This window comes from Boeremia exigua (assembly GCF_020726555.1).
Source record: "Boeremia exigua strain MPI-SDFR-AT-0100 chromosome Unknown C7974scaffold_9, whole genome shotgun sequence".
Classification (NCBI taxonomy): domain Eukaryota; kingdom Fungi; phylum Ascomycota; class Dothideomycetes; order Pleosporales; family Didymellaceae; genus Boeremia; species Boeremia exigua.
Window position 1 is genome coordinate 214,328 of NW_025763526.1, and position 20,696 is coordinate 235,023.

Consider the following 20,696-nt stretch of genomic DNA (forward strand, 5'->3'; position numbering starts at 1 on the left):
TTGATGATAACATCAACAAGGCTGTAACCTGATGAGGCGTGTTGTTGCCCAGCTGTGTTGGACTTGGGCACTGTCGTCGATTTTGCAGGCACGGGCTGACCTGGTGTAGGTTGTCCTTGAACAGGCTGGCCTTGAACAGGCTGCCCTGGCGTAGACTGATCTGGTGCAGGCTGTCCCTGTGTAGGCTGTCCCTGTGTAGGCTGTCCTGGTGTAGGTTGTCCTGGCGCAGGCTGTCCTGGCGTAGGCTGGGGCGGGGTACCTTGAGGTATACTTCCTTTTCCTGAGTCTCTGGTCTGCGGTGTATCTTGTCCAATAGTAGGCTGCGCAGGCGAGTCTTGCTCCTGTGTAGGTTCACCACTCACCAGCGCAGGTTCAGGTTGGGGAACCGGCGTTGTCTCAACCCCACCCACTGCATTCGGAGCACTGGGGTCCACGCTTGTCCTGATCTCGATGACTGTCGGCGTCCTTGTTGTGATAACAATTGGTGTTTGCTCAGCCGGGCTCGGCGCGGTCGTAGATGGCGCAAACCCCTGCTCGTTGCTCCCTCCAACGCCGTTATTGTTCCACTCGCCCCAGTCGTCCCAGCCAGTAGCCGTCACCTCAGGATGCCAAAAGGGAGGCGGCTCTTCGCACCAGTCTGGTGGCTCCGGAAGGTCGCAAGGCCAGACCTCCTCTGTGGGCTCAGGCTCGGGAGATGTTTCGCTGCTCGAGTCTACCAGCGAAGGCGCAAGATCATTGACGGCTTCCGAAGGCGATGAGATAGGTGCGACTGTGCTTGTCGAACCTACGATCGGTGCGTTAGGCACAGGCGTATACGATGGCGCTGTCGATGTATCGACAGTCTCTGCAGCGCGTTAGTACATATTTAGTCCCCTACAATCTCATATCGCATACGGGCACGAACGGCTGCAAACGTCACCAGAAGGATGAGCGTGCGCAGCTTGGATGGAAGAAGCATCATGTAAGGCGTTCCGTGCAACACGGAAGGACGCGCCTCAGTGCATCAATATAGCATCCGGGAAGCGCGTCAGACGCGGCTCTAAGCCCTTGAAGGTCATTTCCTCGCCCGTACAGGAATCCTGTCAGACCTGTCCTGCGCCGGAGATTTCCTGGGTGCCGTGTCTAACGGTGTCGAATCAGGCTAATGTGTAGGTGTGCACCTGCCGGTTCAGGTCGCCAAGATCTCGAACGCCCCTATCACATTCGAGCTTCACATAAGATGGCAAAGCACAATTGCAATGCGATGTAACATTAATTGAAATTTATCGTATTTGCAAACACCGATGACCATGGATGTAAATACGTGTGCCTCTAAGTTACTCGTCTATGATAAATGCTAACGTCCACGCAATGCGTCGAAGACAAAATAATGATTCGTCTTGTCGAGCATGCAAAACTCGAGGACTATGCCTGCTATAACACACGCTTACAAATCTTACAAATGCCACCAATCACCAACGTGTATCCCAGAACGCCTTTGGATGTGATCGCACATGCACTTTACTGTAATCGAGGTTTTGGCATACTTGTGTGTTTCACGCTCCAGCCCTGCATCGTTCTTCGCGCTCCTAGCGTCTTTCGCTGAGCCTGTTGGTTCTGCGCCATGCTCATTGATGTTGTGTGGAATGTCGATGCGGGCCTACTCCCATTGATGAAAGTGGCTGGCGCTCCCGCTAAGGCAGCAGTCTCTTTGCTAGTATCGTCGTCGGAGAGCGTAACAAGTTCTTTCATATCCGGCTTGGAGGGTGAGCTTAGACAGAGAGCATGTCGGGTATCCTCGGTGTCAGTGTTGACAGTGGCTTTCTTGGGTTTGCTGGCCATGGGACGATTGTGCAGCGATCTGGTAGGTACAGACAGAGGTTGAAATGGGCGCGGTGGAGCGACTTGCCGGACGTTGGAAATGCCATCTAGCGGCGTGAGACCTGATAGTGAGGACTGAGAACGTTTGAGGGAACGTCCCGCCGCTTGCGGTGTCGGCCCTGGGGTATCAGAGAGTGCCCTACCAGCACCTTTGAAGAAGCTTGTAATCGCGCCCTGACCTGCTGCTCGAGATTTGGGTTTTCTACCCTGCGAGTGGGCATCATCGAGTCTCTGCACATTTTTATATGCTGGCTTCCGGCTTTCATCGTCGTCTCCTTGGAACATCAAGCGCCGTGACTCTTGATCCAGATTCTGTAAGTCTCTTGCGCTAAGAAATCCTGATGTTGAGACAGAAGTTGCTGCCGCAACACTGCTGGCGCCGGTACTTGCACCTGAAACAGACGTAGAGCGAAATGTCTCAACCGACTCGACGCGGCGCCGCTTGGGGTCGAAACCTTGCCTGTCATGCTTCCACCCTGTATATTCCGAGCTGAAATCTCCAGGGGCACCGTCTATCTCGTCCCTGGTCGCTGGATACTTGTCGTCCTCTAGATGCTCAAGCAAGGCGTGAGCTACGGAAAGTTGAGTGAGACTAGGACAAGGTCTTCCTAGAATGCTTGCAATGTCAGGAACGGTGTTTCTCTTGAACGCGAGATCCGGCCCACGCGAGCTAAAAGACTTCTCGAGACTGCGGTCATCGAGGAACCTCGATAGTTTCGTCTCTTCCGAACCGGATGAGCGCATAGGGCAGCTGAGATACAACAGCGCTTTAGCACGAGTCATGCCGACGTAAAGAAGTCGTCGTTCTTCGTCATGATCCTCTGCCCTAGAATGTGGAAGTGATCCCTCATATACAGCCGGAATGAACACAACTGGCCACTCGAGACCTTTGGCTGCGTGAATCGTAGATATCGTAACTTGACACACTTCCTCGCCGTCATTTCTCTCAACCTCTGTTGCGAGCGCAACGTTTACTAGAAATTTAGACAAAACATCGGCCGAACTGTCAGGTCGCTGTATTATACCCTCTACTTCAGGTAAGGTATCGTCTACTCCCATTTCACCATCGACTATTGCACCAGCCATTTGCGTTGCTTGTGCAATGAGTTCGTCGACGTTAGCCAGCCGGTCCTTCCAATTGTCCTTATAAGTCTGTTTGAGATACGCTTCAAATGCAGTCTGGTTGAAGACGTATGTGATGAGATCGAGCAGATTCCATGGCTCCCTCTGAGCTGGCTCAAGCTTCTCACGTGATGTGTGAACGAGCCTGAAGAACAAAGTGATGCCCTGCTGCGCAGATGTCGATAGCTTGGTGACTGGGCTGCGTCTGCTTTGCGCGATGTCCTGTACAAGATTCCATAGGGAAACCTTTCGTACCTCCGCTTCCTCAAGCAGGGCTTTGACTGTCCTCTCTCCTATCTTGCGAGACGGCGTGTTGATGACATTGACGATTGCATCGTTGTTGTCAGGATTGTTGATCGCTCGAAGATAGTTAAGGATAATCTTGATCTCAGCTCTGTCAAAGAAGCGTTTACCTCCAACCATTTTGTAAGGAATGCCAGCGCGTCCAAGTTCTCGCTCAATCGACAGTGACAAAGCAGCCGAGCGCAGCAATACCGAGTAGTCATTGTAAGTCAACAGTCCAGCACTGAGCGTCTGAGTGCGTTTAATCTCGTCTACGATCCATCGCGCCTCGATATTAGCTGTCGCCAGGTGTCGAAGGGTCGGTTGTTCTCCAACACAATGGGTAGCAATGAGCGCTTTTTCTGGTCGACTGTCGTCCTGTTCTATAACCGCAAGGGCGGCACTGAGAATCGAGCCAGCAGAGCGATAGTTGTTTTGAAGGTTGATGACAACTGCCTCAGGATAGTCCACCCGCATTCGGAGCAAATTCTTGACCTCAGCGGCACGGAAGCTGTAAATGCTCTGATCCGGATCGCCGACGATGGTTATTTTCTGCGTCTTCTGAGCCATGAGCCTCATCAACTCGTACTGGATGTTATTTGTGTCTTGATATTCGTCGATAAGCACCGCTTGTATGGTAGAAACACATGATGGGTGCTGTCTGAGTAGATCTACACAGCGTATAAGGAGATCGTCATAGTCCAGCAGGTTTGCAGCTTTGAGATGTTCTTGATACGACGAGTAGATTTGAGAGAACTCGCTGTCAGCGGCCTTCTTCTTGGTTGCAGCAAAATCATTAGCCGTGATACCCTTCGCTTTGAGGCCTGAAATCCTTGAGCGAGCGTAACCAGGTTCGACCATATACTGATAACGGTTGACAATACGTTTGATGATCGCTTTGCTGTCGTCGGTGTCGGCGATGCCAAAATTCTTGTCAATGCCAATCTCTTGACCGTACCGCGAGAGGAAGCGGCGGGCGACTGAATGAAAGGTGCCGAGGATGAGCTTGGCCTCGAGCTTCTCCCCAACAAAGCCCTTGATCCTCTCCTTCATCTCTCGAGCCGCCTTGATGGTGAAGGTACAGACAATGATGTTCCATGGCTGTAGTCGTTCGTGGATGACGTGGTACGCGACGCGCGCTGTCAGTGTCTTCGTTTTGCCTGAGCCGGGTGGCGCCAGCACTTGGAGCACACCCGCAGGGCTTGTAACTGCATCTTTCTGTGCTTCATTCAGCCCCTCCAAAAGAGCTTCCATCGCTGCCGGGGGGCAGATTGCGTCACATTAGTGTTGAACACATGCAGAGAAGCCTGGTAGGGTGGCACAAAACACGCTAACGACACTAGTCGCGCTCTCACGTGATCAGGTGCACAAACTTTGCTTCTGTATCCTGTCGTCCTCGGCTTAATGGTCTCTCTCACTATCATATCGAATCGCCAGCAAATCAATAATGGATTCAATGTATTCACTTTTTTGTCCGTCTCTAGGGCAGCTTACAGAGCTAAGCGTGCGGTTCCGCGCTGGGTGAGATTTGAACACGAAGGCCGATCAACAATGCACTCGCCTACCAGACAAGGCAACCAGACATCAAAAGAGGGCGCGAAAGGTCAAATCACTTGCTCTGCGGTATTCTTAATCTCGCGTAGCTCCAGGCATCATTCTCGACTTGGGGCTGAAATCCGGGGATGAAACTGAAATCTCCGCAAAGAGACATCTGCATTGCGAGCTGATTCGTTGCTTAGTCCGATGTCTGAGTGTCCATCATGCAACTTGATATCGAAGTCCTACGACAATATGTGTATGAGGGAAAGAGCAAATCTCCGTATATGCGAGATACGACGCACTGTTGACCTCTCATGTGTCCCACACACGGCAGGCTGGACCAAAGACGTCAGGGCATTCTAGTATAAGAGATTTGTGTTTCGCTAGGTGTGGAAACCACACAAGAGCTCATTTGTATCTTCGACCCAGTCGTACCTTTCATCTTGATCACCATACACCACACGAACTGACATGCGGACTTCACTGACCTTCCAGCTTATTTTATCTATCGTCACAGTCAACGCTTCAACCGCTCATCCTCGATCTACCATAAACGGTCGATGTACCGGCAAAGATGGCCGCACTGGTGTCTGCATCTCGAGATCATCATGCGACGGGACTGGTGAGATCTGGATACACGATGCCTGTCCAGGTACGCCCGAGGACATAAAGTGCTGCACGAAACCCTCTTGCCAGCAAGCTGGACGATCTGGCGACTGTCGCTGGTCGGACAGGTGTGGTTCTGGTTTTGAGACTTTGATCGGTCTCTGTCCGGGACCAAGCGCGTTCAAATGTTGTGTTACGACAGACGATAAGCATGGTGATAGTGGGAATATTGGGAAAGATATACTGGAGAAAGCAAAAGAGGCCAAAGGCACACCTTATTCTTGGGGAGGTGGAAGCTGCAAAGGTGCAACTAAGGGCGGTTACGATTGTTCGGGCTTGGTCTCTTGGGCTGTGTGCCAGGTCACCGGAAGAGATCTTTTTTTGGAGGGTCTGCGGGTAACACGCAGTATGTACTGTGCACCCGAGATCAAGTTGAAGTACAAGTAAGGTTACCTGGCCAAGCATTACTGACTGGACTAATGTCGTGGTCAGAAAAGTCAAGTTCGAGCACAGGCGAGCTGGTGACGCGGTCTTCTTTGGTGGCAGATGTGACTGTCAGAATAACCCTAGTGGCATCCACCATGTAGGACTTATGATGGACAGTGAGTACACCATGTGGAATGCGCTCAAGACTGGGACCAAGGTGCGTAAAGACAACTTCCAGAGCTGGAATGAGCAGGCGTGCCCCTACGTGATCCGCTTCGCATGAACTCTAGGTTGTCGTCGATCGATTATGGCCTCTACGAATATATATTGAATATTTGTCACAACACAAAATCATCTATTTCGAAACAAGTGATCGGTGCTAAGATGTGTAGGCTAATTTAGGGTCGAATGCGAGACCGACACGAAAGCGAGAGCGAGACATCGTCGCTTGTCATTGGCTGAACACCACTAATCGCTGCTTTTGGATATCCATCTCGTGGATCCAATCTACAAAGGACTATGCGTATACGTATCGCTATACGGCTTCGGGTTGTTGCGGCTCGTGACGCGCAGCTTCTCAGCCACAACAGGGGCGTCCCATTCAGCGGCACTACCTGGAATTGATGAAGATCGAAATGACAGGTTGGTTCAATGACGCCGACGAGCCCTTTTGCACAATGCGGGAGTAACTGGAAGTAACCGGGCAATAGCTATTGATTGGTATCGCTTGTTAATGTTCCTTGCAAACTGGTGAAGCGAGCGAATGACAGAAAGATATCTGTGCCACACTGGATCCTTCAAGTCTGCGAATATGGTCGTCGGAGAGACGCGTAGATATAGTATGGCTGACTCGTAAGATAACCTGTCGAGAAAGTCAGAAGCTACATAAGAAGGATGTGCCCGATCACTACTTCACGGCCATCATCTACATTCTGCTACACCTTTCCTCCACCATGACCATGACGAAGAGCTTGCCATATCTCGTTCTAGCCGCTTCGGTCTCAGCTTCTCAATGTTCATCTGCCTACAACGTTTCTAATCCAACGACTGCTTGCGAGATACTGAAACAAACGTACCCTAACATCACGTATCTTCCCGAAGATGCGGGTTATGCCAATGAAAACCAAGGTTGGTTGAGACACTGTTTTCCACTGATGGCAAAGCTGACGGGTGTATAGTCCCCTGGGACGCCGGTGCCTGGCTAGGTCCTGCTTGCGTGTTTGCGCCAACAGGCGCAACAGCACTCTCTTTCGCCGTCAAGACTTTCGTCAACACCTCAACTCATTTCGCCATGCGCGGTGGTGGACATATGCCTATCGCAGACGCTGCGAACATCAACAGCACTGGAGTATTGATTTCAAGCACCAACTTGAATACTTTGAAACTATCCGAGGACAAGGAGACTATGAGTATCGGGCCTGGACCGAGATGGGGCGATGTATTCAATCACCTCGAGTTTACGAACAAGACAGTTATTGGTGGACGTCTGGCGCCTGTTGGTGTTCCAGGGCTACTCCTTGGAGGAGGAATAAGTTGGTACAGCGTCAAGCATGGCCTGGCATCTTCCGGTGGGAAGATCAAGGCTTACGAGGTTGGTTATCGTACAGGGTATTGGTCTTACACAATACTGACATACCCAGGCTGTTCTCTCAGATGGCACAGTCGCCACCATAACCGCCAATAGTAGCTACTCTGATCTCTATTGGGCACTCGCTGGCGGCGGAAACTCCTTTGCTTTGGTAACGCGCTTCGACCTTCAGACTTTCCCATCTATCACCCCCCTTCTCGCGGACGCCCACTACGGCTCTACAGACGCAGCTCGTGATGCATACCTCGCCACCGTGCTCAACATGGCCCTTCACAATGACGAAGACCTTGCGGCAACAACAATTCCCGTCGCCCGATGGGGTCCCAACTTCACTGCTCCCTCCTACGAGAGCACACTGTTCTACAACGGCACTTCTGCGCCTACCTCCGGTCCCTTTGCTGAGTTCCTGTACGGAAATACTACAGGCTTGAAAGCTCTTAACGGCACTTCGACACTGCGCCCCATCTCTCTTGCACAGTATAGCCGCGCGATGCGGTCTGCGTTCAAGGAGGGAGGACAGTCCTACGGTCTGCGACAGAAGTTCCGTGTAGTTTCCATCAAAGCGACAGCTGAAGCTCTCAAGATTGTGCACGACACGTACTTTGAGTCGCTCGCCGCATCGGGTCTGGCAAATAGGGTGCCGGAATTCTTTTCTGGTCTCGCGTTCAATGTTGTGAACCGCAATATGGCTGAAAAGTCCGCTGGTATGCCTCAAAACGTTCCCGTTGAGCCAGCGTTTTGGGTTGAGGAAAGTGTGACCTGGGGCAAGAGCGAGGAATTTGACAAGGAGGTGTCAAAATGGGTCGTAGACGTAAACACGGAGATTGAGGCGAGGCTGGAGGCAATCAACGGTTCGAACCGATACATATACCTCAATGATGCGGACAAGGGACAGAAGGTCTTCGAAAGCTACGGTGGGGAGTCGGTTGAGAAACTCAAGGAAATCCGCGAGAAATACGATCCGAATAGGGTGTTCACCGACCTGATGCCCGGAGGTTGGAAGGTTGACTATGCTGAGATCTGAACTAAGTCAAAGCATGAGATAGATTCGAGCACCGAGCCATTCCATACGCAAAGCCATACATGTACATCTGAGAAGTCCATTTTTGTTCAGTGTACACTATTTAGTCTCCTCAGTCAATACCTCAATTCTAATTTTCAAGCCAATACCATTAGTGTACTGGCAAGCGATGTGACGATTACAGCTGACCAAAACGTCGATTGCCGCGATACACTTGCTGCAGACCTCTCTACAGGTGTTCGGCCCCCTTCGGCAATTCGGTTCGGGGCTACGCATACAACCTTGGTCTCAGCGACACCCCCTAAGAATTCTGCGGCGACGACAAATGGAACAGTCTGCTTTGCGTGAATGTCGTACCACAGGAAATCCGATGTGTTCTTGTCGGTGTTCCAATTGGTACCGTCCAAAGATTGACTGGCCGACAGGTAAGTCCGGTAGTTCTGCGGCGAGCTGGATCCTGGAGGGTTTGATTGACTGCAGCTAGTTGTGTTGTTCGAGAACTCCACGGGCACTGTGCTAGGGGTGAGTATGTATATTGCAGCAAGGAGATCGCAATACAACATGTACTTACAGTTGGTGCGCATGCCTGTGCTCAGGATATCGGTGCCACATGCTTGTCGTACCCTATCGGCATACTCATCGATTGGTGCAGGCCAACTGCAATCGCCTCCTAGGTAAACAATCTCGCGTAGAACGTTGGTGCAGGCATCGTCTATGACGCCATCACATCCATAGCGTTTGGTTGATGATGAAGTTTTGTTGAGTGCTGCGAACATGAAAGTACATGCCGTTGCTTCATTTCCCTCGGGCGCGCTGATATAGCTTTCCCATTGATGGATTGTGCCACTCGAATTCCGGGTTTCGTTGTAGGTAAGCGAGAAAGTCCAGTCGTTCTGTGTTGGGTCCATCATAAGTGCGCTCCAATGGATGTTGAGGCTTCCTGTGCCGTTCACTGGCGCCTTGGGGTCGAAAATGCGACACGAGTCGTAATCAGGAGGCGTAGTGGCATTCTGCGCGTGGGTTGGGGCTAGTAGCAATGAGATGATGGCGAGACGAGCAAATGACGGTAATCGTAACATGTCCATTTGGCGGCTAAGATGACTTGGCTGTCACGAAGTGTCAAAAGTCGGGGGCTTGATGCTGATTTAGCTATAATTGTAAGGTTACGCTGGTTCAATGAGGCCCTACTTGGCGGGCGTCATGTGTTGGCTGCCAATAACAGCAGTCTTAGCGCCGTGATCAGCTACGGGCCGACCAACGATGATCTGCTTGGTACAGTACCGACTGAGTGTGTGGGGTGAAGGATCTGAGGTTTGGCGCAAGTTCATCTGCACGGAATAAGAAGGCACGCGCCGTAGTGGCTCGTAGTCGCAACTTAACTCCTATCGTGTTGAGAAGTGTGACCCTTCGACAAGACCAAGCCGGTAGCACTACCGACTTGGCGCGTCAATTGGCAAAACCGAATCAAGTGATTGGCCGAGCTTGGATAGTATCGAATGGTTGGCGGTCTTGTGTAAAACTCTCGAGTGATCCGAATTTGAGGTGTCATTTCACATCTATTGTTCAATAGCCAACACCCTCGAGAAACGTCTACGCGTATTGCGATCGGTCTGTCCAGCCCGGCTGCAGCTGCTGCCCATCGATTCCGGCAAAATCAAACCCGCTCTCGTAGCTGGCGTACGAGATTAGTCGCAATGTGCTGAGCTTCGCACCTGCATCTGTTTGCGCCCAGAGCGAGACACTCAAAGTGTTCGAGCCTTGCAGATTGATGATACCGGGTGGAATTGGAAAGCGAGTTTGCGGACCAATGTGAGGCCAGTACTTGCCGTATTGATAGCTGCGTAGTTGTTAGCTTGCATTTGCGATTTCGTGACTTTTTGATGTTACCCGTTGATGTAAAGCTGCACTCTTGCAACCGTACCAGTGGCAGCGCCGAACTCAACACCGATAGGAACATCAAGGTCCTTGTCAATATTGAGATCGAAGGTTTTAGTGAACCACTTAATCCCTGATCCCTGAATTCCGTCTTCAGTAGGACTTTCACTTGACCAGCTCTCCGTGTTGAAACCAGGCAGGTGCCAGCCAAGGCGTTCTCCATACAAACCACCCTCGTTCATAGGCCCACGAACAGGGTCAATGTTCTTTTCGCCGCCAGCATTGCCCTGTATCTTCCACTGGTCAAAGTTTAACTTGGTTTTGTTGGCACTCAGAAGCTGTGCACCCAGAATACCTCTTGGGTTTTGTGCACCGGACGGTCCGTATGATGTTTGGTCGTGACCAGAGTAGTCAGTCACGACTGTCAAGACGTTCCCCTCGTCTTTCAGAGTGACGTTCTTGAAAGGTACAACCGCATTGGTCACCCATAGTGTACTGTTTCCGGGGTTGTAACCGACCAACTGCCCATTGAGCCACGCATTCCACCCTGATGCGGCACCACCTTGCACTGTGATGTTCAGAGATGCAGCGTTTTTGCCTGAGAAATACCCTCGATAGACCTTGGTGCCCGCGTAGAATTTGTAGTCACTACTGTACAGCACCGGTAGTGTCAATGGCTTGACCTTGTTCAAAGTTGTAGTCTTGTTCGCCACGATCCAGTTGCTGTCGTCGAAAGACGGCGAGATTTCAGGGGCTGAATCTGCAGCTTTGAAGCCTGTCAATTCAGGAAGATCAATCGTGCGATCATCGGTGCCTGTAATCTCGGCGGTGAGACTGCCGTATGGTGTCTTGGATGTCGCCAATTCTTTGCCATTCCATGAGATCTTATCGATGTTCGTCCCAGCGTAGACCTCAATAGTAGTGGCTTTAGCATTGTCGCCGACGATGGATACAGTGTCGCCAGACACGCTCGCCGTTCGGACAAGATAGGGACCAAGCACGAAGATTTGATGGTTTGGAGAAACATTTGGATCCGCTGTGGTAGGAGGAGCAGAAAATGTCCAAGCAGCGGGTACGTCTAGAAGGTAGGCCAACACGCCGTTCGAAAGCTGTACGACGGTGGCTCCCTTGGCTTGCTGGTACTTGAAGCTGACAAAGCTTGTGTTGTTGCTGGATACAGTTTCGAAACCTGAATCGGCGCCGTAGGACTTGAAGGTGATATTTTTCTGCGACTTGAAGGCAAACTCTCCTACTTGACCTTCTTTCAAATAAAACACCACAACAGGCTGATCGAAGATTCCATAGGTGAGAACTTCGCCAGATACGTATAGCAAGGTCTCGTTTCCGACTGCATAGTCGGTCACAACCCATCGTGACTGCCTGCCGTTAAGCTGGAGACTTGGAATTGTCACTGGACCAGCCGAAGTGTTGACATCCAATGAGAATTTGGTCACGGCCCTGGACCTGGTGTCGTTCTTCTCCGTGAGGTAAAATCTGCCGTTGCTATCCTTGCTCTTGAGTACCCAAGTGAATATTTCCGAGGTGCTGACAGCGTTTCCAGTTCCATTACTCTCCATGACAGTATTCTTGAGCCCGTCGCTGACCCGAGTGAACAATGAAATTAGTTTGTACTGCTTGTATTTATCACGAATCTCGCGGGTCTCTCGGATCGACGCATCGTAATCGTAGGAGGTGTAGACCTGGTAGTTTTAGTCGTGTTGTATAGGCTGTAACGTTCTTCACTTTATTTGACTTACAACAGGCGCTGCCAGGTGGCCCCAGTTGGTACCTCCGTAAGTCATGTAGAGATTGAGGAGCGTAGCACGCTGCGCGATGACTCCTTTGTAAAATACGTCAGGATACTCCGGACTCAGTTCGGACTGGCATTCGTCGAAGAAGTGCTCGCCCCATGCCTGGAACCAACCGCCGCGAAATTCGGGTAAGTACTCTGGCTGAGTAGGCGATACCTCTTGGAACCATTGATAGTAGGTGCGGATGACACTTCCACCAGTGTTGGGATTGGTACAACTGAGACCACCTGCATACGAATCCAGACCGTAGATATCCACTGCACCGCCGACGTTGTTGTAATCAGTCGACCAGCTCTTGCCGCGAAAGCCCTTCTCATTGTGCGTCGTGGGAACGATGAGACCGGCATCCTTGAAGGCTTTCTTGATCTGCTCCATGTAGATAACCAGGGTATTGTTGGGGTCATACTTCGATTGCGTCAGCTCATTCTCGACCTGAGTCAGAATGACGGGACCCCCGTTGGTGATCTGGTTCTTTGCAATGATGGGGGCAACCTCCGCAATCCACTCCGACCACGCTTTTCGGTAGGTTTCATCGGACGTCCTGTAATTACCACCACTTCCATCGCTGGTCCACAAGCCCAATCCGCCACCACTCGTTTCCGCGTTGCTATAGGGTCCCGGTCTGGCGATAACGTACAGTCCAGCTTCCTTGGCGGTGTCGAAGAGGCGCTGAATGTCTTTTCCAGGCGTAGAAAAATCGTAAACCCCTTTCGATGCGGAATGGTAGCTCCAGAAAAAGTAGATCGAAACAGTATTCATGCCATGCGCCCTGAACTTTTGGAAAATATCGAGCCACAGCTGTTGCGAAGTCAGTCATCGGACATATATGCATGGGGGCCTCCTGGCGTCCATCATTACCTCAGGAACCGGCAGACGAGCATAGTGAAATTCTCCACTCATAACAATCACACGCTCTCCATTAATTTGCAAGGAGCCATTGTCCCATTCGACGACTGATTGCAGGCCATTGTTGGTGGCGAAGGCCCCGTGCAGCACGGCAAAGGCGCCGAAGAGGAGCTGGGAGAACCTCATGACGGATTTATTGCGATGAGCAGAACGCTCAGCTCGGTCGATGGAAGCCTCTTATACATGGCCGGTCCTCCGAGGGCGAACGGCAGAATAAAATGATGCTCATTAATTTACCGTCCATATAGTCGTGCTGCACGTGGACGCGACCCCGGATAATCTGCAAGGTACGGAAGGTGCGAGGACGATTGCGGGGCGTTGTGGGTGAACATCACTCCGAATGCCGAGAACCGCCTGCATGAGAGGGTTACACCGTGCATCGGAAGGCTTGCCTCAATGGCTCTGTCGCAATAATGGTCACGATGACTTTTTTTGATGCAAGTTGGTGTTTGCCGATCACCAAAGTTTCGCAATGCTAGACAGCATTGTGCTTTTCCTGTTTTGATGTCTTGGGAGGAGGCTGGGGGCTTGGCCGATGAGGGATTTCCCCACTGGTCTTCCACGATGATATTTGTTTCCACCTCGATACTCTAACAACGCGCCATTGAGGTTGTGTAACGTTCGACCTCAGGCAAGATGCCTTCCAATCACCACCATTCCGAATCAACACCACTTCTACACCACATCGTGCCACAGCACATCCATCCCGATGGAGAGAGCGGACGTACCGGCTTCCAAGCTTCGCACTTTGTTCAAGTAGCCTGGAGATCTGGGAGCAATGCAGCGAAATGGACCAACTTGCTCTGGCCCGTTGTGCCAGTAGCTTTCATCCTACACTTTGCCTTCCCAAACAACCCACTTGTCGTGTTTGCGCTCAGCTACATTGCCATGATTCCAGTCGCGAACCTGCTCGGGTTTGCTGGCCAGGAGTATGCGCGGAAGATGCCTAAGGTCTCTGGTATTCTTATTGAGACCGCTTTCGGATCAATTGTTGAGATTATTCTCTTCATTATTCTGATTACAAAGCACACGGCATCCGAAGGTTCCTCTGAGCATGGCAATCTTATCCCTGTCATTCAAGCCGCGATCCTGGGTTCTATCCTGACCAATCTGCTACTGTGTCTTGGTCTGTGCTTCTTTGTCGGCGGTCTGCGACAGGCAAGGCAGAAGTTCCATGCTTCAATCAGTGAAGTTGGCAGCGGCCTGCTTCTTGTCGCTGGTTTTGGCCTGCTCATTCCCAGCGCGTATTACTCTGCTCTAAAAGGATCTGCTGTTCACAAGGCCACTAAGCACCATGAATTTACTGAGAAGATCCTGCAGCACAACGTGCTCAAGATCAGTCAGATTACATCGATTTTATTGATGATCGCCTTCGTCATGTAAGCAAAGCGTGCACGAAACGTGATACAACCAGCTAACGGCGTTCAGTTTCATCTTTTACAATGCTCGCTCCCAGCACAGTATTTTCGATGAGGTGTTGGAGGCCGATGAGCACGCCGATCTTGACCATCATGAAGACGTGGCAAAGCCAAAGTTTACATTCACCGAGTGTCTTGTAGCCATTGCACTGTCTCTTGGCATTGTGACCATGCTCGCAGTCTTCCTTGTCGTCCGCATCGAGGATGTTGTCGAGGCTGGTATTCCTGATCAGTTCCTCGGTCTCATTATGCTTCCTTTGGTCGAGAAAGCCGCGGAGCATTTGACTGCTATCGATGAAGCCTGGGATGGCCAGATTGTAAGTGTTCACAATGAAGAAGACGATGTGTCACTAACGGCTCCAGAATTTCGCTCTTTTCCACTGCATTGGTCCCTCGATTCAGACAGCGCTATTCAATGCTCCGCTAGTCGTCGTGGTCGGCTGGTTTCTTGGCAAAGATATGGATCTCAACTTTGAGATCTTCATGGTCGTACTTCTCGTGCTGTCCATCGTCGTAGTCGGCAACTTCCTGCGTGATGGTGAGAGCAACTACTTAGAGGGAAGCCTGCTTGTTGTAAGTTTTTGTTATGTAATCACTAAGTACGATTGGACTCTGACATCAAGCAAGATCGTCTACATCATCATCGCCGTCGCGTCATGGTATTACCCTAACCCAGATGTAGCCACCTCGAATGGGGGGCTTGATGGTTGAAGCAGGATCAGCTCGAGATAGCGTCAGTGTTGAGATTTGATATGTTACAGAGGACTTAACGTTACAAAATCTTCTTTCTCTGTTATAAATCGTAACAACGGCATGAGGCATATGGGTGTCGAGTATTGTGGTGTGTAAGTTATTCTTGTTGTTCATTATTTGACGTTATTCGTCGCTCTTTGAGTTTCCTCATGTATGTACAAGTAAAAAATGTGCTCCCAACATGGACTCTAGTGGCTCTTCACACCAACAGCCTTGAGCAGTTTGGGAAAGTTTGGAGTACCCCATCCAGTTACAGGGTCCCAGCCCTTCGTGACGGGGAAGCCATCAACATTGCAGCCGTGGCTTGTACCCTTGAGGATGTCGTTGAAGCCCTTGTACCCCTTCTTGTAAAGCCAGGGGTTAATATAGCCAAGAACGGGCTTGCCGCTCGCAATCAATGCATCATTGACCAGAGCGAAGATTCCAGCAGTCAAAGGTGTAGACGCAGAAGTACCAGAAATAGTGCCCTCTGTACCATTCCAGAAGTAGGCGAAGTAGAGACCTTGAGCAGCGACGTCAGGATAGGCGCGACCCTTCTTGTTGTATAGACCGTCATAGAGGCCGTCGAGGCCCTTGATGTATTGAGGAACGTCGTTACCCTGCCATGTGGGGCGGTCGAAGTAGTTACTGAAGCCAGATCCACCAGCGTAGAAATCACGGTAGCCAGCAGAAGTGTTGCGGCCAGCACGGTAGACGGCCTCTTCGGGGGCGAAGTTCATGGTCGCGCCAACAGCAGTAACATATGGGCAAGATGCGGGAAAGTTGGGGTTGAAGCGGTAGGTGTTTTTGCCATCATTCGAGATACACTTGTCGGTTCCTCCGAGACCCGAGTCGCCACTGGAGAAAAGTAGCGTAGTACCGCGGGCACCAGCTTGCGCGAACTGCTTGCAGACACGCTCAGCATACGATTGGGGTACAGTCTGCTCAGAGTCACCGTACGAGGTGGATACGATCTTGGGAAGGTCTTTCTGCGAAAGCAGGTAGTTCACCCAGACGAGATACGGCTCGTTGGTGTTGGTAGGGGTGGTGATATCCGGTATGAAAGGAGGTTCGCCGCCAGTGGAGTAACTGATGATAGGTGTGTTGGAGCTAATTCCAGCGATCGCCTGGAAGTCCAGATTGGCCTCTCGGCTTGTACCTTCGGCAGTCTGATTGGCAGTTAATGGGCCGTCCTGAACCGGGCCGTTGTCGATAGAAATCTGCTTGAAGTTCGCGGCTTGGGCCACAAACTCTGGGCGGAATTTTTGCAGGAAGAGCTTGCCATCAGGGCGGATTGGAACCTCGCCGAGGAAGTTGTTGAAGGCAACATTGTTCTTGTCGAGAGCCTTAGGCTTGTAGCCTTTGGTCTCGTAAAGGGTCTCAAAACACTGGGGGGTCACAGAGGTCGCATTGCAGACAGCTGCAATGGTCTGGTTTGAAGGAGCCTTAAAGCCTTGAGGGACCTCGGCACCACCCTCGAAATAAGTCGCAACATTCTTCTCGGCGCGGAAGAACGAAGTGGTGGGCTGGATGGTATCGATGTGGTCGTGTAGGTGGCGGGGCAGCGACCATGACGTAGCACGCGCCACAACAGAGCCATCGTGGTGCTTGTAGTCGTGATATTCAGTATCGATGAGCTTCTCGACTTGCTCAATGGGAAGATGAACTACGACCCAGTCCTTGGCGGTGCTGTAGCTCAGACTCTCGATTTCGATGCCGTTCTCCTGAAGCCACTCGTGCACAAGGTCGTGCGTCTGAGATGTCGGCCTGACGAGCTCGTCGACCTCCTCGGCGCTTAAGTGCTGACCGTAACGCACATGGTCAGGATCGGAAACTACAGAAAGTCAATTAAGATGTCTCAGTATGCATCAAGCGGCAATCTTACCCTCGTTAAGGTGACGATCAAGCTCCTCGAAGCGGCCCTGCTTCAGACCGATCTGGAGAGCAATAGTGTTTCCGCCATGGGCACGGTCTTGCTTTTCCCACTCCTTCGGCACAAAGTGAGTCTCCTTCACGACGTACGGCGAGCGCGCACGAATTGGTGTGGCAAGCGCGTCACAAAAGGCGAGGATAGCCGCAGCCACGAAAGCAGACTTGATCTGCATGATGAACGAGGATGAGAGAAGTCACTACAAAGTTGACAGACGCACACTGGTTTTTCGAAGGGGCCTTTACTGGTATTTATCTTTCGAACTTGTCCGCAACTTTGTACCTCTCCGGGGTGATCATTACTACAGAAACGACTAAACGTGATTGCCCCCACAATATCACCTTCCAAGAACAACCAAGCTCTGGTATGGAAGCTTGAGTGCATACTTTTAGTGGCAATGACATGCTTGGTTGGTGCTTGGTTATCATCTTGAGGCTTCGTACCTGCTCCTTTGGGTGTAGTCAGTCTTAGCGCCGGCCTTAAAGTACACTCCACTTTCGCCTCCACTTTACTGATGCAGGTACTTCGACCGAGGGCACAATGGCAACATGGGCTCCGCTGGATCACAGGCCATCTACCTTCCTGTTCGGCCTTTAGCTCACACTGCGCCAGGACGCCCGGACGTGCACGACATGCGAGCAACGGGCCGCTGATGTCTGCTGTTCCGCTCCTGACGTAGACACCACGACACCACTACATTCTTTGGGTGCTAATTTTGTCGGGGAAACTCGGTGGTACTTTTTCCCTCGATACCGTTAGTTGCGGAAGGCAGTTTAAATATGCTGGTCAGCAAAACCGTCCCCGCTGACCTGGAACATATCCAAATAGGTTGAAATCATTTTGTTGTGCGGCTCGCTGGAAGCAACATCGGTACAGATGATTTGCATGACAAGATCAAATCTGTACGAACCTACGTCTTAAGAGCGAAGGATAGAGGTGAGCTGCAACAGGGCTACTTGGAGACTATTCGAGAGGATCGGACTGCGACATACCAGGGCCATCAAGGACGAACGAAGACTATTCAGGAATATCGAAAACATCGAGGAGAAGAGCGACTTGGCGACTATTCAGGGGGATTGGACCGCGACGGATACTACACCAGGAACATGGAGGCTAGATCGCTGGCAGGAACTACAACGTGACGGCCACCATGACCGTATCGATCTGAGATGGCGCAGACCCTCAGTCGGCGCATCAAAACTTCACGAAACGCATAAAGCCTGGCATCCAAGGACGAACGTCGCAAGCGTGCCGAAACGACATAAGTCAGTCGCAAGCAGAGCTAAAGCATCATCGTACAGTGAAGCGCAACGTGTTCATACTTTACTAACGAATTCGCGCTCGACAGCCGTTCATCTGGTCCACGAATTGAACGCAGCAAGTTCGTTTGAACATCATTATGCGTTGACCGGGACTGCAGCTCGCGGAACGCCAAACGCCTCGCTCCCTCCACTACCTGCGATATCTACCTGCGATATCCGCACCGCCCGCAACGACCGTGATGCCCGCAGCAGCGGCCCGCAATTCCCGAGCTCGCCCAATCCGTACCATCACAGCTGCCCGCACACTGCCCGCCAGCCTGTCCACGGCGCCTGCCACACAGCCTTCCCGCCACTGCCAATCGCCGCACCCGTGACGCCTCCGCTTAAGACGACGCCACTCTCTCACCCTCCGTGCGGTCCTCGTTTCCAATATTGTTTTAATTGGTCGAAGACTACGAATTTAGAACCCTCCTTCGTGCAAATTACCTCTCTCTAAGTGGTTACTCTCGAGAGTACCCAAACAAACAGAGCAAGATCGTGTTGAGCTCTTCGATCTGGCGAGTACCAGTGTTGTAGACGTTCAAAATAAGTGAAGAGGTCTAGCTACCCTCGTCGTCCTTCGCATGCGATTTCTGACTAACGTGAGTGTCTCCAAACTGGTCTGTCTTGCTATCAAGAGACGTCTTACGCAGGCCGTCGCCATGCAGTCAACAATTCATTACCTGAACAAACAGGAGCAACACCCATGAGGTGGAGGTGCATCGTTGCATGCGTACTGAAGAAAAGGCTTCTATCGGCTTACTGTGTACTTTCTTTGGCGCCGCTTACATAGTAGAGTTAATCAAAGCCTGCATGGAACAGTGTGTAAGAGTAGATCATATAGGCTTGTCTTGCTTAGTAAATGTTCATTGTTCGTCTAGCGAAAACTATATCATTCCACGTCAACACTGCGACTTACAAAGACCTCTAAGCATCAATCCCACCTTGCAACATACGTTCTAGACTCGCGAATACATCGCAATGGTCGCGCATACATTGATCCACAATTCCGAGCCCAAGCTTGCACTGCGTCACTGGCATTTTTGGTCAGAGACATTCGGTAGTACTATTCAAGAGAGACATATTCAGAGCAAGGATAGACTAAGTAGTAACCTTGAGTATTATCTAAGATAGTCATTTAACTCTCGCTTGCCCAATAGGCCAAAAGGGACCTTGCCTGATAGCTAGTCTAACGTCGGTGAATATGGCCTGCGGAAACTGCCCCAGTCACGAATGAAGATTCACTGATCCAACACTCCAAGAGATACGAAGTCGATATCGTCGCAGCCAAACCCGGCATCCGTCCGCTCACGTTTCTCTGGCGTGACCAGTCCCTAGTCATAACAAGACTTTGTTGGGCTGATCTACTTCGTTCAACCACACCTACAGACTGTCCATTGCAGTCTTTTGCTCCCTCTTCGCCTCTGCCGTCACATACTCGGTGAACAGTTCGTTACCCGTGGCGACATATAATTGGAATAACGCGTTTAGGCATCTCATCTGTAACTCACCAAGGGTAATGCCGCGCTGTGTAGCGGTATTTACGGCGTCAGATTGGAAAGGTGTGACAAGGTACTCGGTCAGGGTTGCATTGAACGTTGCCCGCAATCGGTCGTAGGCAGCATCCTGCTCGGGATGCTGCATTACGATGCCTCTTGTCCCGAATCTTGGAAGGATCTGGACGTCCATGTTATCCACTCCTAGGAGTTCTTGTATTCTGGAGAAGTAGTGCTGGTTATGTATAGGGATACCGCCTGGTATAAACTTAATTGGGTTCGTGATGTCCATTTCGGCAAACGGAGACGAGAAGACCACGGAATTGGCGGCACGGGCGTCGTCGATGGTTTCCCAGCAGACGTCGATATTGGACGAAGCCACGAGCGTCATGTCCCGGAGCATCCGTAGATTTTCGCGTGTGACTCGAAGCTCGCTGTCTCTATCCCCGTTGTCCAGGCGGAAGTGTCGACGGCCACCGTATTTTTCTATCCATCCATCCAGCCATTCTCCACTCACGTCAGGTATGTGTTGTGGAATCGATTCGATTCCATCCCTGTCCTTGCAAACGAACTTCTTGGACTTAAGGAAGTCCCTCAGGCAACGTCCGATGACCTGCGATTGGTATTGTCGATCTCTCCGGCGCCTACATGACCCTTCCCAGTGATAATCAATGTAAGCTGCTGCAAAAGACAACGTGGTTTCAGATACGTTGGCCGCGTGCTTGCGCAATGTGTCGATGAAAGGTACTGACGTCGTGCGGCTCTCGAGGCATGTGCGAATCC

At 51.2% G+C, this 20,696-nt stretch overlaps 9 protein-coding genes across 9 annotated transcripts; 5 read left to right on the forward strand and 4 right to left on the reverse strand.

The window, feature by feature from the left end:
• Positions 1-191: 191 nt before the first annotated feature.
• On the forward strand, positions 192-908 carry C7974DRAFT_224146 (uncharacterized protein). Its single transcript, XM_046137228.1, has one exon. It carries the CDS (start codon positions 451-453, stop codon positions 856-858), a length of 408 nt encoding a protein of 135 aa, XP_045994454.1. The 5' UTR covers positions 192-450; the 3' UTR covers positions 859-908.
• Positions 909-1,270: 362 nt separating this feature from the next.
• Positions 1,271-4,550, reverse strand: C7974DRAFT_398630 (ATP-depentend DNA helicase-like protein). Its single transcript, XM_046142339.1, has one exon. The coding sequence runs from the start codon at positions 4,516-4,518 to the stop codon at positions 1,501-1,503; it is 3,018 nt and encodes a 1,005-aa protein (XP_045994455.1). The 5' UTR covers positions 4,519-4,550; the 3' UTR covers positions 1,271-1,500.
• Positions 4,551-5,032: 482 nt separating this feature from the next.
• C7974DRAFT_224281 (uncharacterized protein) lies at positions 5,033-6,186 on the forward strand. Its single transcript, XM_046137230.1, has one exon. The coding sequence runs from the start codon at positions 5,275-5,277 to the stop codon at positions 5,854-5,856; it is 582 nt and encodes a 193-aa protein (XP_045994456.1). The 5' UTR covers positions 5,033-5,274; the 3' UTR covers positions 5,857-6,186.
• A 602-nt stretch (positions 6,187-6,788) lies between these two features.
• On the forward strand, positions 6,789-8,447 carry C7974DRAFT_426217 (FAD binding domain-containing protein; the record flags this gene model as incomplete). Its single annotated transcript, XM_046144512.1, has 3 exons — positions 6,789-6,963; positions 7,014-7,426; positions 7,476-8,447. The coding sequence occupies 3 exons, from the start codon at positions 6,789-6,791 to the stop codon at positions 8,445-8,447; spliced, it is 1,560 nt and encodes a 519-aa protein (XP_045994457.1).
• Positions 8,448-8,514: 67 nt separating this feature from the next.
• On the reverse strand, positions 8,515-9,824 carry C7974DRAFT_224288 (uncharacterized protein). The gene is made up of 2 exons (XM_046137231.1): positions 9,016-9,824; positions 8,515-8,955 (listed from the first exon to the last, which is right to left on the reverse strand). The coding sequence occupies exons 1-2, from the start codon at positions 9,527-9,529 to the stop codon at positions 8,582-8,584; spliced, it is 888 nt and encodes a 295-aa protein (XP_045994458.1). The 5' UTR covers positions 9,530-9,824; the 3' UTR covers positions 8,515-8,581.
• Positions 9,825-9,828: 4 nt separating this feature from the next.
• On the reverse strand, positions 9,829-13,311 carry C7974DRAFT_464780 (glycoside hydrolase superfamily). Its single transcript, XM_046146278.1, has 4 exons — positions 12,989-13,311; positions 12,077-12,928; positions 10,332-12,019; positions 9,829-10,281 (listed from the first exon to the last, which is right to left on the reverse strand). The coding sequence occupies exons 1-4, from the start codon at positions 13,160-13,162 to the stop codon at positions 10,035-10,037; spliced, it is 2,961 nt and encodes a 986-aa protein (XP_045994459.1). The 5' UTR covers positions 13,163-13,311; the 3' UTR covers positions 9,829-10,034.
• A 130-nt stretch (positions 13,312-13,441) lies between these two features.
• Positions 13,442-15,280, forward strand: C7974DRAFT_224305 (uncharacterized protein). The gene is made up of 4 exons (XM_046137232.1): positions 13,442-14,415; positions 14,465-14,771; positions 14,818-15,027; positions 15,082-15,280. The coding sequence occupies exons 1-4, from the start codon at positions 13,673-13,675 to the stop codon at positions 15,163-15,165; spliced, it is 1,344 nt and encodes a 447-aa protein (XP_045994460.1). The 5' UTR covers positions 13,442-13,672; the 3' UTR covers positions 15,166-15,280.
• Positions 15,082-17,352, reverse strand: C7974DRAFT_224307 (tripeptidyl-peptidase 1 precursor). Its single transcript, XM_046137233.1, has 2 exons — positions 17,072-17,352; positions 15,082-17,020 (listed from the first exon to the last, which is right to left on the reverse strand). Exons 1-2 carry the CDS (start codon positions 17,289-17,291, stop codon positions 15,396-15,398), a joined length of 1,845 nt encoding a protein of 614 aa, XP_045994461.1. The 5' UTR covers positions 17,292-17,352; the 3' UTR covers positions 15,082-15,395.
• A 306-nt stretch (positions 17,353-17,658) lies between these two features.
• C7974DRAFT_473828 (uncharacterized protein) lies at positions 17,659-18,874 on the forward strand (the record flags this gene model as incomplete). Its single annotated transcript, XM_046146578.1, has 2 exons — positions 17,659-18,018; positions 18,112-18,874. Exons 1-2 carry the CDS (start codon positions 17,993-17,995, stop codon positions 18,872-18,874), a joined length of 789 nt encoding a protein of 262 aa, XP_045994462.1. The 5' UTR covers positions 17,659-17,992.
• Positions 18,875-20,696: the final 1,822 nt, after the last annotated feature.

Excerpts from the sequence above, each read along its gene's own strand:
- C7974DRAFT_224146 (XM_046137228.1), top strand. The coding sequence starts at position 451 with ATGACTGTCGGCGTCCTTGTTGTGATAACAATTGGTGTTTGCTCAGCC.
- C7974DRAFT_398630 (XM_046142339.1), bottom strand. The coding sequence starts at position 4,518 with ATGGAAGCTCTTTTGGAGGGGCTGAATGAAGCACAGAAAGATGCAGTT.
- C7974DRAFT_224281 (XM_046137230.1), top strand. The coding sequence starts at position 5,275 with ATGCGGACTTCACTGACCTTCCAGCTTATTTTATCTATCGTCACAGTC.
- C7974DRAFT_224288 (XM_046137231.1), bottom strand. The coding sequence starts at position 9,529 with ATGGACATGTTACGATTACCGTCATTTGCTCGTCTCGCCATCATCTCA. Across the intron at positions 8,956-9,015 it reads CACAGGCATGCGCACCAACT|TGCCCGTGGAGTTCTCGAAC; the intron begins GTAAGTACATGT and ends CCCCTAGCACAG.
- C7974DRAFT_464780 (XM_046146278.1), bottom strand. The coding sequence starts at position 13,162 with ATGAGGTTCTCCCAGCTCCTCTTCGGCGCCTTTGCCGTGCTGCACGGG. Across the intron at positions 12,929-12,988 it reads CTCGTCTGCCGGTTCCTGAG|CTGTGGCTCGATATTTTCCA; the intron begins GTAATGATGGAC and ends ACTTCGCAACAG. Across the intron at positions 12,020-12,076 it reads GCCACCTGGCAGCGCCTGTT|GTCTACACCTCCTACGATTA; the intron begins GTAAGTCAAATA and ends TAAAACTACCAG.
- C7974DRAFT_224305 (XM_046137232.1), top strand. The coding sequence starts at position 13,673 with ATGCCTTCCAATCACCACCATTCCGAATCAACACCACTTCTACACCAC. Across the intron at positions 14,772-14,817 it reads AAGCCTGGGATGGCCAGATT|AATTTCGCTCTTTTCCACTG; the intron begins GTAAGTGTTCAC and ends TAACGGCTCCAG. Across the intron at positions 15,028-15,081 it reads TAGAGGGAAGCCTGCTTGTT|ATCGTCTACATCATCATCGC; the intron begins GTAAGTTTTTGT and ends ACATCAAGCAAG.
- C7974DRAFT_224307 (XM_046137233.1), bottom strand. The coding sequence starts at position 17,291 with ATGCAGATCAAGTCTGCTTTCGTGGCTGCGGCTATCCTCGCCTTTTGT. Across the intron at positions 17,021-17,071 it reads TGATCGTCACCTTAACGAGG|TTTCCGATCCTGACCATGTG; the intron begins GTAAGATTGCCG and ends GACTTTCTGTAG.